At 38.6% G+C, this 17,651-nt stretch overlaps 1 protein-coding gene across 1 annotated transcript in view; it reads left to right on the forward strand.

The window, feature by feature from the left end:
• Positions 1-17,651, forward strand: part of HEATR5B (HEAT repeat containing 5B) — a 105,230-nt gene that overhangs the window by 73,549 nt on the left and 14,030 nt on the right. Inside the window, exons 27-33 of the mRNA XM_011967636.1 lie at positions 690-869; positions 5,886-6,123; positions 7,434-7,688; positions 8,959-9,086; positions 11,007-11,151; positions 12,116-12,382; positions 14,400-14,627. Coding sequence (XP_011823026.1) covers positions 690-869; positions 5,886-6,123; positions 7,434-7,688; positions 8,959-9,086; positions 11,007-11,151; positions 12,116-12,382; positions 14,400-14,627 — 1,441 coding nt within the window. The remainder of the gene's footprint in view (positions 1-689; positions 870-5,885; positions 6,124-7,433; positions 7,689-8,958; positions 9,087-11,006; positions 11,152-12,115; positions 12,383-14,399; positions 14,628-17,651) is intronic.

Here is a 17,651-nt window from a genome sequence, read left to right on the forward strand (position 1 = left end):
TTTTTTTTTTTTAAGTCCCCTTCATAGCAGCTGGCATAACCCTTTGCCTATGGTAAGCAGAAATTTTGTTGGAGAATTATTCAAGACTGAACTGCTTTGGGTGGAAAATTATTTCTGTTAACATTTTTGTTAAAGTACACAGTGGAAACATGTTAAATAAGTACTATTTTGTTTTCTACATAGGAGAACAATAAAATCTGTGCTTACCATTGATATAAAAAATAATATCGGCCGGGCATGGTGGCTCATGCCTGTAATACCAGCACTTTGGGAGGCTGAGGCAGGCAGATCACAAGGTTAGGAGATCACGACCATCCTGCTAACATGATGAAACCCCCGTCTCTACTAAAAATACAAAAATTAGCCAGGCGTGGTGGTGGGCACCTGTAGTCCCAGCTACTTGGGAGGCTGAGGCAAGAGAATTGCTTGAACCCAGGAGGCGGAGCTTGCAGTGACCCGAGATCGCACCACTGCACTCCAGCCTGGGTGACAGAGCGAGACTCCGTTTCAAAATAATAATAATAATCATCATCATCATCATCATCAAAGCATAGCATTGGGTAGTTTATTTTACTTTTTTCTTTGGTTTTCTTTTGTGTTTTATCTGCTAGGAAAAAAATCATTTGTTCCATTTTCTTATACAGTGTTAATTTTTTTTACACAAAAGTTTTTGAATTCTCTTTGTCTAGGTATGTAGTACATGGATTGGAAGTGGAGTTGTCAGTGATCTCAATGATCTCCGTCGAGTACACAATCTTCTTGTTTCTTCTCTGGACAAAGTTCAGGCTGGAAAAGGATCCTCTAGCCAGCTGTACCGAGAGAGCGCCACAACCATGGAAAAACTGGCTGTTCTCAAAGCTTGGGCAGAGGTAACGACTACACCTATTGTTTACTACACTGCAACCTATTGTTTTTGACCCATTTATTCATCCATGAGAAAATGTTCCCCTACTTCTGTTGGTAAAAAAATGTTTGTTTTTTAAAAATTAACCCGTGATATGGAATATTTTTTGAAAATATGTTAATCAGTTTACTGAAAACCTCTGTATTGAGGAAGGGCTGTCCTACATAATATGAGGAAATTAGGTAGGAAAAACTCAAAAATATAAAAAATAGAAAATATTTTATGCCAAAAATCTTTTCTTTGATTACATTTCAGTAGACTTGCCACCTTGATATCGAGGCCATAGGGGTTTTGTTTGTTTTTTTTAAAGGTAGGGTCTTTGTTGCCCAGCCTGGGCTTGAACTCCTGGGCCCAAACAGTCCTCCTGCCACCGCCTTCCGAGTAGCTGGGACTGCAGGCACGCACCACAGTGCCCAGCTTATTTTGTTTTTTAATAGCTAGTTTTACCTTTTTCATTCTCACGGTCACTTTAAAAAATATATAATTACATTGTTTTAAATTCACTTTTCTAAATTCCTTCTGCCAGTTGCTATAGAATTCTTATCATCTGCCCTCCAGTATTGAAGTAACTAATTCCTTCCTGTACCAGCTCAGTATCTCACTTCCCTATTTTCGTGGTATTATTCAGCAACAGGTAACTGAAACCACAGAAAGTAAAACCATGTTTAAGGGAAGACTATTGGAATTATAATTATTTTAAGCTTTTCCGCTAATCTAAGACTAAACTTTTCTCATTCCCTTACTTCCCACCCTCTGATTCATTCAACAAAGTGTTATTTAGCTTCAGCTCTGTCAGGTTAGCAGTTGAGAGTACAGGGGTGAGAGTACAGTTTGCTGAGCAACACGAACTGGTAAACAAGTAGATGCAACAAAGGGTAAGGAGTATTATCATAGGAGAAATACGAAGTGTTTTGAAACACATAGCAGAGGCACTTACAATAGACTGGAGGCTCAGAAGTAGTCTTTTTGGAGAAAGCGATGTTTACACTGAAACATGGAAGATAAGAGGAGATACCAGTTAGGCATGAGGGTGAGGAGGAGGCTGTGTGAAGCTCAGTGCTGTCAACTCTTCCTCTTTGAATCTTCAGCACCTTCCTCTGTATATCCTCTAAAACTGCACACATAGGCGAGGCACAGTGGCTCATGCCTGTAATCCCAGCACTTTGGGAGACTGAGGCAGGTGGATCACCTGAGGTCAGGAGTTTAAGACCAGCCTGGCCAACATCGTGAAACCCTGTCTCTACTAAAAATAGAAAATTAGCCTGGCGTGGTGGCGCATGCCTGTAATCCCAGCTACTTGGGAGGCAAGGCAGGAGAATCGCTTGAACCTGGGAGGCAGAGTTTGCAGTGAGCTGAGATTGCGCCATTGCACTCCAGCCTGGGCAACAAGAGTGAGACTATGTCTCAAAAAAATTAGTTAATTAATTAATTTTAAAACTGCACACGTTTGTCAACGACTTTATTCTCAGGAATATTTGAGGATATGCACGAAAGTTCTGCTGCAAGGGTATTTGTTACGGTGGTGTTATTCACAAAAAAGTGGAAGTAACCTAAATATATTTCTTGATCTTGAAAGATGATATTAAGTGACTAGAAAATTGGGGTAGAAATTGTACACACACACACACACACAAACACACACACTCATTATTACGTAAAAAACTGTGAGCATGTTTACATAACTGTCTGGACTGTTAACAGCATTGTATCTGAGTAGTAGGATTATGTGTGGTTTTAATTTTCATTTTGCTTATGTTTCTGATTTTTCTCCTTTTTTGTGTAATATCTATAAGAAAAATAAGCCTAAAATTTATTTTAAAATAGATCTGAAAGATATATTCTCATATATTGCAGGTAGCAATGTAAAATATAGAACCTTTTTAGAAAGCATTTGGCAATGTCTATTCAGAGTCATAAAAATATTTGTAAACATTGACCCAGTAATTCCATTTCTGGGCCTGTATTCTAGTGAAAAATATCCAAAATGTGGAAAAGAGGTAAGTTTACAAAAATGTTTACTTGCAACATTATTTATAATATGAAGAAATGAATATCTTTTGTCTTCAAAAGCTGTATTTCATCTTTCTAAGATTCCCAGTGCTAAGTAAAGAATGAGAAGTAAATATAAAATTTCAACTGTGGGAAAACTGGTGGATACATCATGGGTCATCCACTGTAAGTCATTAAAATAATGATTATGAAAACTGGTATTCACATGAGAAAACCCTGTGACATGTTTATCAGTAAAACTAAATACGGAATCTCTGTACACAAAATTACAACTTACAAAGATAGAATCTAAAAACCCAGAAATTGAGGTTATGAGTCATTTTTAACTCTTATTTTCCCAACTTTTTATAGCATGATTATTAAAATAAAATTATAAGTTGAGGAAAAATGCATACATAGACCTTAAAGTCTTACAGTGACACCCTTGCTTCCCCATTGCCTGCAGAGTAAAACACTTCAACTACTTCCAGCTTATAACCTGTGCTCAGTCTATATGAGAAACTTGCTCTTTACTTAGATTACCATGCAGTTTCCTATTTCTGTGCTCTTGCTCTGGCTGTTCCCTCTGCCTCTAAGCTCCCTTTCCATCTTTGCCTGTGAGCAAGTGAACTTTTGTCCTTAAAAACTGTCTCACCTTTCTCACACTCCCAAGGCTAAGATTTGTTTATCTGTGATGTTCCCTGAGATTCATTCATTCATTGCGTAAACTGCCGAGTGTTCATTAAGTACCAGACATTGCCTACGTACTGGGTAGAGTATACTAGAAGATAAATCATTAAAAAGATTATAGAAGATAAATAATTAAAACAAATATTTAAAAGTTTCTTCTTTTAAGCACTTTTTCACTTCCCTCTCATTATAATATTAGCCTGTGAATTCATGGAAAGCAAAAACTATGTATTATTTGTTTTTGTTTTTTTTTTTTTGCTTCCAGTCTTAGAACAGTAACAAATTCAAGGCAAAAGGTGCCTACCTAGTAAGGATTTGATGAGTGAATGGCTGGATATACTTAAGAGTGCTTATCGTGACATTTTCTTAAAAATGTTAGTGGCTGGGCACTTCGGGAGGCCGAGGAAGATGGATCACCTGAGGTCAGGAGTTTGAGACCAGCCTGGCCAACATGGTGAAACCCTGCCTCTACTAAAAATACAAAAATTAGTCGGGCGTGGTGGCGTGTAATCCCAGCTACCCGGGAGTCTGAGACAGGAGAATCACTTGAACCTGGGAGGTGGAGGTTGCAGTGAGCTGAGATCGCGCCACTGCACTCCAGCCTGGATTACAGATCGAGACTCCATCTAAAAAAAAAAGGTGTTATAACAAATTTAGGGGGGAAAACAAGTGTGTAATCACTAGAAGATATGACTATGATATATTTATAACTTTGGAGATCCAAAGTCCCTATTTTAGAATTTAGTCAATTACTTTGTATTTTCTCTGTGCTGTAAGTCTGCTCAGTGTAGGAATAGGGGTAAGACACAGTGCTTCTCATCAAGAAACTTGCAGTGTACCTATACAGATACTGTACTTAGACTTTCTCGTTAGGTACAATAGACATAACACTGTGGAGGAAAGACAGTTTTCTCAAGATGTTTATCTAGCGTAATTCTTTTCTTGCTTGCTGTCATTCCTTTGTTTTTTGTTTTCTCATTAATATGCTATTCAGCTTTGTATGTGCCAGTTGCCAAAGCCTAAATGTATTATAAAAACAAAGGAAAATAAATATGATTCAACAAAGAAGAATCTTTGAAATTATATTTTAGGAAAGTTGCTTTTATGTCTTTTTGGCTCACAAACTAGAGAGAAAGGATACAGATAATGTATGTGACTAGCAGATTATATTGGCCAGGCTATCTGTTGTAAAGGCTAGATTGCAAAATATCATTTAAGGTCTGTGTAAGGAGGAGTTTAGAAAGATATTTATGGAAATCCTTTCTGATGTCTCTTTTCACCTCTCAACTGCTTACTTTGAATGCCTGGTTGTCTAATGAGTCTAGGAAGGTGGAGGCAGAAAAAGAGTTACACCCTGTGGCAAAAAAAAAAAAAAAAAGTGGGGGGTGCTTTGTAAAGTAGAATGAGGGAAGCCGGAAAAAACTCCGAGAAGCCTACTCAAGGAACATGCCATCAGAGGAATAGTCAGAAGTCAGATCAGTTTTTTAAGAAAAATACCTCCAAAGCAAATGGAATTATTCCTTTGTGTTTATCAGGAAATCATGGAGTTGTGTATACTTTTTTTTTCTTTTTTTCAGACAGGATCTCAAATCTGGTGCCCAGGCTGAAGTGCAGTGGCATGATCATACCTCACTGGAACCTTGAACTCCTGGGCTCAAGCGATCCTTCTGCCTCAGCCTCCCAAGTAGCTGGGACTACAGGCATGTGCCACCATGCCTGGCTAGTATTTTTGTTGTTTTTTGTAGAGATAGGGTCTTACTATATTGCCCAGGCTGGTCTTGACCTCCTGGCTTCATGTGATTCTCAGCCTCTCTAAGTGCTGGGATTACAGGCTTGAGCCACCATACCCAATCAAAGTATATACTTTCTTTTTTTTCTTCTTCTTTTTTTTTTTGAGACGGAGTCTCACTATGTCGCCTGGCTGGAGTGCAGTGGGGCAATCTTGGCTTACTGCAGCCTCCGCCTCTTGGGTTGAAGCGATTCCCCTGCCTCAGCCTCCGGAGTAGCTGGGACTACAGGTGCCCGCCACCATGCCCGGCTAATTTTTGTATTTTTCATAGAGACAGGGTTTCACTATGTTGGCCAGGATGGTCTCGATCTCTTGACCTCGTGATCCACCTATCTCGGCCTCCCAAAATGCTGGGATTACAGGCATGAGCCACCGCACCTGGCCAAAGTATATGCTTTCTAATATCTATACCCAGTTATCTTTGATGATTTAACTGTATTTTTATAATAACTTAAAATATCTTATTTTTTTATCTTATGCCTTGTTATTTTGTCCTCCTAAATATCGTCTTAGGTATATGTGGTTGCTATGAATATTAAAAAGGAAGCAGAGTCAAAACCAAAAAGAGCAATTAAAAATACTGACGATGATGATGATGACTACGGTACCATCGATGAACTGCCACCAGATAGTTTAATAACACTGGTACAACCCGAGCTGCCAACACTCAGTCGCCTGTGGTTAGCAGCATTAAAAGATTATGCACTCTTGACTTTACCAGCTGAATTTTCTAGTCAGCTTCCTCCAGATGGTAAGTATTACATTCTGAGTTTTACTTTTATGGAGTTCAAAGTAGTAGTTAAACAAAATAGAGACGGTGTAGGCTAGCAACAACAGTTACTATAGTAACACTTTAAATTTCTGTGACTTAAGTTTGATATCTCAGAGTATGTACTCTATATTGAATTTGTAGATGGAAGATATAGCATAGAGCTTTTTTGTTGGCTGAAGCAAACATATTAGCAAGCACTGTTATAATAATAGCTGTGTGAGCTAGGGTATTCTAAATAGCTATGGATAACAAGTCATTATGCATAACCATAGATATATATTGCTGTACTGTTCAATGTGTGTATTTTCATATTCTATTTCAGATTACTAGTGTGCCAATAAATTATGTTCCTAAAGTGCTTTGCAAATTGTACTTTAGTTTTCTTATTGAAATCAGTATAGAAATCATCAACATTTTTTTCTGTTTAGAAAGTGTGTTACCAGTTCCTACTCGAAGAACCCATTCTCCTTCCTGTATATTAATGATAAGAATAATGGAGTTCCCCCTACCCCCTTTTTTCCTTCCTACCCCCTTTTTTCCTTCCTTAATCCATCATAACAGCAAGGAGTGATGAGGAAGTCCTCAGTGTTAGTAGTGGAAACAACAGGAGGTGGAGAGGATTAGCAGAAAAAGAAAGAAACAGAAGGAAGAAATGGAGTTCCCTGGTTATGGTAGAAAGAGAAGATGATAGGGTGTTAGGAGCCACTGGTAACAATGAAGAGGTAAATTCTGTGACAGCAGGGTAAGAAAAGGTAAGAATACTTAGTGAAATCAGCAGTAGCAGAGGAAAGGCTGGAAAACTAGCATCAGTGAGGAAGAGACAGGTATTCCAATTCATCAGCTACAGAAAAGGGGTTACTTTTGGTGACTTTATAAAGAGGAGAAGCCCTTTGGCTAGATTTCTCTTTTGTATGTAACAGGTATTTTTGTTAGTGGTTTATAAATGAGCAAACATTTATAATAGTAATGTTTTGGCTGGGCGCAGTGGCTCACATCTGTAATCCCAGTACTTTGGGAGTCTGAGGCGGGTGGATCGAGAGTTCGAGACCAGGCTGGCCAGCATGGTGAAACCCCATCTCTACTAAAAATACAAAAAATTAGCTGGGCGTGGTGGCGCATGCCCTGTAGTCCCAGCTACTCAGGAGGCTGAGGCAGGAGAATTGCTTGAACCCAGCAGGAGGAGGTTGCAGTGAGCCAAGATCACACCATTGCACTCCAGCCGGGGCGGCAGAGTGAGACTTTGTCTCAAAAAAAAAAAAATGTTTTTAATTGATTTGATTGTTTTACAGGTGGAGCATTTTATACCCCTGAAACTATTGATACAGCTAGACTTCACTATCGGAATTCCTGGGCCCCAATTCTCCATGCGGTGGCACTTTGGTTAAATAGCACAGGATTTACGTGCTCAGAGTCTACAGAAGCAGCAGCAATATCTGGTTTACAAAAACGTTCTACTACTGTCAGTTTAAACCAGGCGTCAGGAGCAGCGGGTAGTGCTAAATCTTTGCCAGAAATTAACAAAGACAGAATGCATCTGATTTTAGGTAGGTCTGTTATATTAATGTATTTCAAGATTTATCACTTCTGAAAATTCATATCTTTCATTTTAAAGCTATGGAAAGATTTTGTACAGTATAGCACAGTTCAGAGAAGGAAAAGTGAAAGGATTTTTCACCTCACCTTATAAATTGTTAATTGAATTTTTAACCTAAAAATTAAATTATTAAAAACTACTGAAACTACTTAGCTGTCATGTTCATTCACAGAGCAGTATCGAATAATTTTCAGTAAAAAAACTTAATATGTTTTTTATTCAACAACTCGTTTTCTTTTTACTTGGCACTTAACCAATTATCCTATTAAGAAAAAAACGTTTAAGCAGATTTCAGTGAATCCTAATGTAAAATTGCTTTATAGATCCTTTTGTTTGTTTGTTTTTGAGACAGAGTTTCACTCTTGTTGCCTAGGCTGGATTGCAGTGGCGTGATCTCGGCTCACCGCAACCTCCGCCTCCTGGGTTCAAACAATTCTCCTGTCTCAGCCTCCCAAGTAGCTGGGATTATGGGTATACGCCACCACGCCTGGATGATTTTGTATTTTTAGTAGAGATGGGGTTTCTCCATGTTGGTCAGGCTGGTCTCGAACTTCTGACCTCAGATGATCTGCCCACCTCCTCATCCCAAAGTGCTGGGATTACAGGTGTGAGCCACCGTGCCTGGCTATAGGTGCTTTTTTAACATTTAAGAATTTATACATTGTAATGAAGCTTTTGGTGATCTTATGTTTTCTGGGGTTGAAAAGGAACACAATTAATAAGGTATAATTATGGGATTCATCAGTAGGTCTCGGAAGTGAAAAACTTCCAAAACATTGACTTTGCCCTTATGTAAATTAAAAGCAGTTGTTTCCTATGATACCCATTGTGCCTCTATAACTTGCCATTTAAGAACTTTGTATACATGAAAAATTATTTGGCTACCATTTAATGAAAAGCAGTTTTATAATGTTTGTAAATTTATTTTCTTAACGTATTGTTTTAAAAGTCCTAGAAATAAAAACTTATTATCTTCATAATCAACCTGACGGCATGGGAATTCCTTCTTTCACACATAGCTAATTTGAATATTAACCTAATTGCAAAACTACAACCTTGTGTTGAGCTTGGCTGCTTAAGTTGGAAACCATTTTGAACTCTAAGGCATTAGTAAATATATGTTAAGGTAATCTGTAAAAACATAAATAGAGAAATATGGGATCAAACAACATAAAGTGTTTTATAAGTGAAAAAACATGTTTTTATTTTGTATATTTCAGGTGTGAGTATACAGTTTCTTTGTTCCCCTAGACCTGAGGAGCCCATTGAACATGTTACAGCATGCCTACAGGCCTTACATACCTTGTTAGACTCTCCTTATGCTCGAGTCCATATCGCAGAAGATCAGGTACAGTGTATTGCTATGATAGATAATTGTGTGTTTTTTTCCGAGTATTGCTTTACAATGGAAAAAAGGATGGAATTTTTTTTCTGTATTGGATCCTATTTTAACACGATATGAGTACACTGACTCCCTATATTTATTCACCCAGTTACTTTTACTCTGTGCCTGGTCTGCCCCAAACATGGTTTGAGGTTACAGATAGTGAAAGCAGTTTCACTGTGCCTGAATTAGGAGATAAGTACAGTGTGATAAGTGCTTTTTTAGTACATGTAAAGCTGAGAATAGAGAGGAGGAGCCCGATGTTGTGATAGGAAAGCAAAGGATGGTTTCTCAGAGTGGGCAATGGTTGAATCAAATCTTCAAGAGGAATTCGTGAGGCAACACAAGCAGGATGGGTTTTCCTCTCAGAAAGAATAGCGAATACAAACACTAGGAGGCATGAGAGAACACGGCAAGTTCAAGGGCATTGCCATTTACTATGGCTGATTTGAATGGAACATGATGAGGTTGTTAGATGAGGCTGGACAACAAGGTGAAGACCAAATCATGAAGGTTTCTTGATGACATGTAAAAGAGTTTGAACCCTATCCTGAAAGTGATAGGGAATCATTAAAAATGTTTAAGTAGAGGAATGATGTCACTAACTTTATATTTCAGAAGGATCATTCTGTCAACCCATAGAGGTAGGTTGCCTTGTAAGAGATGCGAAGGGTGACGGATGCCAGTTCTGAGGCTTTTTTCATAATTCCAGAGAAATAACAAGTGCATTAGCCTAGGAAGGCTGAATAAAGGAAGAAGAAAAGAGGACCAGGATTGGAAGCTTGAGGATAAATAGCATTTAAAAATTGAGAAGAAGGGAATAAATCAACAGTGGAAACTACTAGAGAGGTTGGAGGAGAACCAAAAGAGAACAGAGTTATCAAAGACAAGGGAGGAGTTTCAAGAAGGGTAGACAGTCTCAAAAGAAAGAATAGAGTAAATAAGCACAGAAATGAATGTAGAGGAGGCTATTGGTGACCTCCCGCAGAGGATTGTTTGAGGTGACTAGTAGCCAGATAGTAGGAAGATCAAGGAAGTGGAAGCATCTAGGCTGGGGAAGGAAGGAGCAAGATACATAGAGGAGGACATGGGGTAGATAAAAGGATCTGGAGGCTTTGGGAGTGCAGGGGGGACATTAGATAAGAAAAACTTGAGCATTGTCATTATACTGAGGAGAGTAGCCTAACTAGAGAGAGAAGTTGAAAACATTTGAGATATGATCAGAGCCCTTGAAGAATCCCTAGGAAGTCAAATAGGATAGGATAGGAGCACATAAGGAAAGATTAACCTCAGATTAAGCCCCAGATAAGAGGCTGAACACATGATCTTAAGGAAAGAGGTAAAGGTGACTTTGGTTGCAGTTAAGCATTTTCCCCCTCTTTGAAATTTCCGTTAGGTTCATTGGATGGATTTGATGTGTAAGATTGTGAGTAGAAGCTTAAAGTGGGTGGTGAAAGTTTGTAGTAGTTGCTGAAGTGAATAGAAGAGGAACTCACCAAAAATTTCTACAATCTCTGGTAAGCAGAGGTTGTAGAAATTCTTGGATATTCAGCTCAGGTTAGAAATTATAAATTTTAGCCGCATTGGACTCTGCAATACTGCTTAGCTCAATTATTTCCTTCCAATAGGAGAATGATCATCTTTGAATATAAAGCGTATTTAAATATGTAGATAATAAATCATTTGTTGCTTGAAAATATACATCGGGGTAAAATGTGACCATTTCTCAAGATTTTTACAATGTTCTTATTTGTTACATAGTCCCATATTTTAATTTTAGCTACCCAATTTCTTTTTTTACATATGTATTTTCTGATTTTAACAATATAAATTTATCCTTTGACATTGAAATTAATTAAATGTATTTGTGTTTATTTGTATTAGCTGATAGGTGTTGAGTTGCTGAGTGTTTTGCACCGCCTCCTATTGACCTGGAATCCATCATCTGTCCAGCTGTTGGTTACTGGAGTTGTACAACAGATAGTAAGAGCTGCTCAGGATTATTTGCAAGAAAAAAGAAACACTCTAAGTAAGCAGTAGAAATTACATGAACTTGAAGTAAATCTTATTTTATACTGAAAAAAAATTTTTAAATATTACTGCCAGGACATATTTCTGTAGTTTTTATATTCTTTTTTAGAGACAGGGTCTCATTCTGTCACCCAAGCTAGAGCGCAATGATGTGATTATAGTTCAGTGTAGTCGCTAACTCCTGAGCTCAAGATCCTCCTGCCTTAGCCTTCTGAGTAGCTGGGACTATAGGCACGCTCCACCAAGCCCAGCTAATTTTTTTTTTTTTTTTTTTTTTTGCGCGGGACAGTCTCACTCTCAAGAGCCCAGGCTAAAGTGCAGTGATGCAATCTCGGCTTACTGCAGCCTCAAACTCCCAGGATCTTCCCACCTCAGCCTCCAGAGTACCTGGGATTACAGACACACACCACAGCGCCCAGCTAATTTTTGTATTTTTGGTGGAGACAGGATTTTGCCATGTTACCCAGGCTGGTCTTGAACTACTGAGCCCAAGCGGTCCGTCCATCTCGGCATCCCAAAGTGCTGAGATTACAGGTTTGAGCCACGGCACCTGGCCAGAAGTTATTAATTTAAAAAAATAATAATCATACATTTAGAAGATTTGAAATTGATTTTATTTTCATTAGAAAGGACCAAATGAAATTGCTGAGAGTCAACTGTTTTTCACCTTTTGTCAATTTAATTTGGTTCAACGTAACATATGTGTTATTTCTATTACAAAATATACACCCAATAAAAATATGTGATAAAGATTTTCCAAGTGAAAAATGAACTATTACCTTTAAGGACAGATCAATGCACAGAATTCTAGGAAGGCAGAGAATTATACAGAAAAAGACGTGTGACATCAGTTAGACATTTGCTTGTAAATTCTTTTGAAGGAATTTCCTAAATATACTTGTTGTGTTGTTTTACGTACTTTTTTTTTGTTGGAAATTTCACCAAATTATCTTTTACCTCAGATGAAGATGATATGGAAAAAGAGGCCTGTACTGTATTGGGTGAAGGAGGTGACAGCGGTGGTCTCATTCCTGGAAAATCTCTTGTGTTTGCAACTATGGAACTGCTGATGTTCATTTTAGTACGGCATATGCCACATCTCAGTACCAAGGTGTCAGACTCTCCAAGTCACATAGCCACTAAAACTCGACTATCAGAAGAAAGTGCTCGTTTGGTGGCAGCCACAGTTACCATACTCTCTGATTTACCATCCCTTTGTTCACCCGCTGGTACGGTATTGATCAGTATTTGGAAATGCATTATATTACAGTAGACAAAGATGAGCTTGCCTTTGATTTTAAGCGCTGTAATAACTTAGTTTCCTCTTAAATCTCAAGTGAGAAATAAGAAGCTGGTCTTTTTTTAAGGTTTTGTTTACCTTTAGGAGCCTATGAAGATTAAAGATTCAGAAAGTCAGAAATCTAAGGTGCTCTTTCCAGGTGTGTTTCAAATAAGACATGGGACTACAGGTTGAGGAAAGACAGTGTCAGCAGATAGACATAAAGTGGAGTAACTAAACTCTGTTTTCCAATCTGGTTGCTACTCTTGAGCAACACGGAAAAACTCAGGGCTGGGCGCGGTGGCTCACGCCTATAATCCCAGCACTTTGGGAGGCTGAGGCGGGTGGATCACCTGAGGTCAGGAGTTCGTGACCAGCCTGACCAACATGGTGAAACCCCGTCTCTACTAAAAATGCAAAAAAATTAGCAGGGTGTGGTGGCGCATGCCTGTAATCCCAGCTACTCAGGAAGCTGAGGCAGGAGAATCGCTTGAACCCAGGAGGCAGAGGCTGCAGTGAGCCGAGTTCGCGCCATTGCACTCCAGCCTTAGCGACAGAGGGAGACTTTTGTCTCAAAAAAAAAAAACAAAAGAAAGAAAAAGAAAAACTCAAGAAGGTCAGAGGAGAATGACAGCCAACTTTAAGGAACACTGAAAGAAATTATGGCTGGAAAAAAGTAACAGCTGGCTGCAGATATTGAAGAACTGTTGAATGTAAAAGTAGACTTTCCCTCTGTTTTATCCAGAACAAGCTTGTCCAGCCCACCGCCCAGCATGGCTTTGAATTTCACCAACACAAATTCATAAACTTTCTTAAAACATTATGAGATTTCTGCGTGGACTTTTTTTAGCTCATCAGCTGTTGTTAGTGTTAGTGTATTTTATGTGTGGCCCAAGACAATTCTTCCGGTGAGGTTCAGGGAAGCCAAAACATCAGACATTCCTGATCTAGAAGGTAAAAATTGTATCAGTAGATAAAGAGGTAAATTTCAGCTCAACCCAAGGAAGACCTTTCTACCTTTTAGAGTTACCCTACATGTTTGAAAATAATGACTTCTGGCCGGGCGCGGTGGCTCAAGCCTGTAATCCCAGCACTTTGGGAGGCCGAGACGGGCGGATCATGAGGTCAGGAGATCGAGACCATCCTGGCTAATACGGTGAAACCCCGTCTCTACTAAAAAATACAAAAAACTAGCCGGGCGAAGTGGCGGGTGCCTGTAGTCCCAGCTACTCGGGAGGCTGAGGCAGGAGAATGGCGTTAACCCGAGAGGAGGAGCTTGCAGTGAGCTGAGATCCGGCCACTGCACTCCAGCCTGGGTAACAGAGCAAGACTCCGTCTCAAAAAAAAAAAAAAAAAAAAAAGAAAATAATGACTTCTCCATCACTGGAGTTTCACAAGCAGAGGCTACAATGGCTGCAGGTCAGAGTGGTGAAGGGATTTTTTCCTTTTGTGGGAGGTTGAACTTTCATGACCTAGAATTTTTAGTTACAAATTCTAGGATTATTTCATTTCTTCTTTCCTTCCCCCAATAGTCCTTTTACTTTCTTGGCTTGATTAGGTTGACTTTAGTACATTGAGGATTGATTATATGTCTTACAATTGCTGTAAAATTCACCAAGTTACTCAGATGCTTCTCACAGTATCTGGTAGTGTTTTTTTCCTGTTTTTCTGTCTTCCTTTTTCATTTTCATTACAAAGGGCATGAAATATTAAATAGGTGAAGTATTAGAAGTAATAAAAACAAGGCTAGCTGGAAAAAGAAAGAAAATACCAATTCTGTCTTTGAAATGCTATGACACTTTCTTATTTTCTTTTTCAAGCATTGAATTATAGTAATGGTAATACAGTAAATTTTGTATACAGGCAATATTAAACCACCATCAAATGCAAAAAATATAAGCAATGGAAACAACTATAATGTGAGAACTGAAATAGTTATGAGGTAATCTGATTTGTTTTTCTTTCAGGATGTATGACAATCCTGCCTACAATTCTGTTCTTAATTGCAAGAATATTGAAAGACACAGCAATAAAGTCTGCAGATAATCAGGTTCCTCCACCAGTCAGTGCAGCTCTTCAAGGGATTAAAAGTATTGTGACACTTTCAATGGCCAAAACTGAGGCTGGCGTTCAAAAACAATGGACAGCTCTGATTCGTAGCACGCTTGCGTGCATCCTGGAATATTCTCAACCAGGTAACCTATCAGTTTTAAACGTTTTAATCAGTTAGGATATCTGTTCCCTAGGTAATGAATTAGTTGAATAAGCTTATCAGAAAACTGCTGTATAACAATCAACTCAGAGAGGTATGTTAATCATATCTTTCAGATGTGAACTTTAATACTCTTTTCTGGATTGTTGACTCTAAATGCCCTTGTGTTAGTACTTATAAACATGTTGGGGCCATGCATGGTGGCTCATGCCAGTAATCCAGCACTTTGGGAGGCCGAGGCAGGCAGATGCCTGAAGTCAGGAGTTTGAGACCAGCCTGACTAACACGGTGAAACCCCATCTCTACTAAAAATACAAAATTAGCCAGGTGTGGTGGCGTGCGCCTGTAATCCCAGCTACTTGGGAGGCTGAGACAGGAGAATCGCTTGAACCCGGGAGGTGGAGGTTGCAGTGAGCTGAGATCACGCCACTGCACTCCAGCCTGGGCAACAACGGGGAAACTCCATCTCAAAAAATCAGGGCCGGGCCTGGTGGCTCACACCTGTAATTGTAGCACTTTGAGAGGCTAAGGCTGGCAAATCACGAGGTCAGGAGTTCAAGACCAGCTTGGCCAACATGGTGAAATCCCATCTCTACTAAAAATACAAAAAATTAGCTGGGCGTGGTGGGAGGCACCTGTAATCCCTGCTACTCAGGAGTCTGAAGCAGAAGAATAGCTTGAACCTGGGAGGTGGAGGTTGTAATGAGCCAAGATCGCGCCACTACACCCCAGCCTGGCAACAGAGCAAGACTCCCTCTCAAAAAAAAAAAAAAATGCAGAATTTAGCTGAGCATGGTGATGTGTGCCTGTGTTCCAGCTACTCAGAAGGCTGATGTGGGAGGATCACTTGAGCCCAGGAGGCAGAGGCTGCAGTGAGCCCAGATCACACCACTGCACTCCAGCCTGGGCAACAAAGCAAGACCCTGTCTCCAAAAAAAAAGAAGCATACTCTTTAGCCTTATTGATCAAAAAATTATGTTCAAGGTTATTTATCATCTATTATATCTTACAACAATGAAAATGTGTGATAACTATATCTGGCAATGGGAAGAATTATGAAGTACATGTTCGTATATTCATTTGGATAATATATCCATTGTATCTAGTAAGTATCATGTTTATAACCAACTATATAAATTAACCCAGACCCAAAGAAATTAAGCCACAACCTAGTAATTTAATTTAATTTAAACTATTACTGGGTAGTAGAGTTACAAGTTTTACTTTCTCTCCTGTACTCTTTTTATATTTTAAACAATGAATTCGTTTAAGTGAATATGTGACTTCTAGAAAATTATAAGGGATAATTTTAGTTTTATTAATGTTATTAAAATTATTTTTGCTTTATCAAGAGCTGGTATTTTGTTTCTTAAGGTAGATTTTAACAAACTGAAGAAACATTAAAAGCCATATTTATATATGTATATGTGTGTATAGATAGGAATAACAAGGGCTGGGCATGGTAGCTCACACCTGTAATCCCAAAGGAGGCCAAAAGTGGGCAGATCATGAGGTCAGGAGTTCAAGACCAGCCTGGCCAATATGGTGAAACCCCATCTCTACTAAAAATAACAAAATTTAGCAGGGTGAGGTGGCATGTGCCTGTAATCCCAGCTACTCAGGAGACTGAGGCAAGAGAGTCACTAGAATCCGGGAGGCGGAGGTTGCAGTGAGCCAAGATCACTCGACTGCATCCCAGCCTGGGCGACAGAGCAAGACTCCATCTCAGGAAAAAAAAAAAAAAGAACAAGGAATAACATGAAGAAGAAATACTTAAGAATTTGTTTAAAAATAATTGATTTAATTTTTGGTGAGGGAGTCCAGAGTCAGTATTTTTGAAATTGTTCATTAAGGGAAAGTTTTGATATGTTATCAAGCTAGTTCATTCATATGAGGTGAATTTAAAGGTCTGATAATAGAATTAACTTGCCTGAGATATTCTGTCTGGAACTAAATTCCAAGGAGACACAGTCAGTTATGGACTACAGGAAACACAGTCAGTTATGAAGTAGGGATCAAAGCCACAGGCATATTTATATTTGTATATCAAGGCAAGCAGATCCCTTGGTTAACAAGCAAAGTCTTATAATTATTTCCATTGTGGAAATCCTATTTCCTGTTATAAAATCTGTCATCTTTCACTTTAAAAAGTGTATTATTGTGCATGTGAACATGCACAAACATGTACAGAAATCTTCTTGGATCTAATGAATCACTCTTGATTGCTGCAACATTGTTTTTCGTTTTCCGACCCTTTGACTTTGAAATAAATTTCAAACTTTAAAAAAAGTTACAAGAATAAAATAAGGAACTCCAGCATACCCTTCTCCTAGATTCACCAGTTGTCAGCATTTTGCCACACATGGTTTATTACTTTCTCTGTAATCCACATATCATTATTGTTAATATTATTATTAATTTAGCTAAACCATCTGACGATATTAAGTCATCATGACTCTATTCCTAAATACTTCATGGATATCCTAAGAATAAGGACATTCCCTTCCATAACCGCAGAATTATTATCAAATTTGGCGCTACTTGTCCTGATAATGACCGTCATAGAGCCCTTTTTTTTTTTTTAGTCATTATATTGCCTTAGTCTCCCCTAATCTGGGGCAGTTCCTCAGCCTTTGTCTTTCATAGCATTAACGTTGTTGAAGAATACAGGCCATCTATTATGTAGAATGTTTCTCAATTTAGAATTGTCTATTTTTTTTTTCCTCTCAGGTTAGATTCAATGTATGCATTTTGGCAGGAATACTGCATAAGTAATGTTATGTCTTAGTACATCATATAACTAGGACATATTGCTTTGTCATGTTGCTTTGTCCCATTATTGGGAATCTTAACTTTAATAACTTTTTTAAGAAATTGTCTGCCGTGTTTCTCCACTATGAAGTTGCCATTTTTCCATTTTATAGTTAATAGGTAATCTGTGGGGAAATGCTTTGAGACTTTCTCACTTGTCTGTTCCCATCAAACTTTCTTTTTTTTTTTTTTTTTT

The sequence above is a fragment of the Mandrillus leucophaeus genome, unplaced genomic scaffold (assembly GCF_000951045.1).
Source record: "Mandrillus leucophaeus isolate KB7577 unplaced genomic scaffold, Mleu.le_1.0 Scaffold805, whole genome shotgun sequence".
NCBI lineage: Eukaryota > Metazoa > Chordata > Mammalia > Primates > Cercopithecidae > Mandrillus > Mandrillus leucophaeus.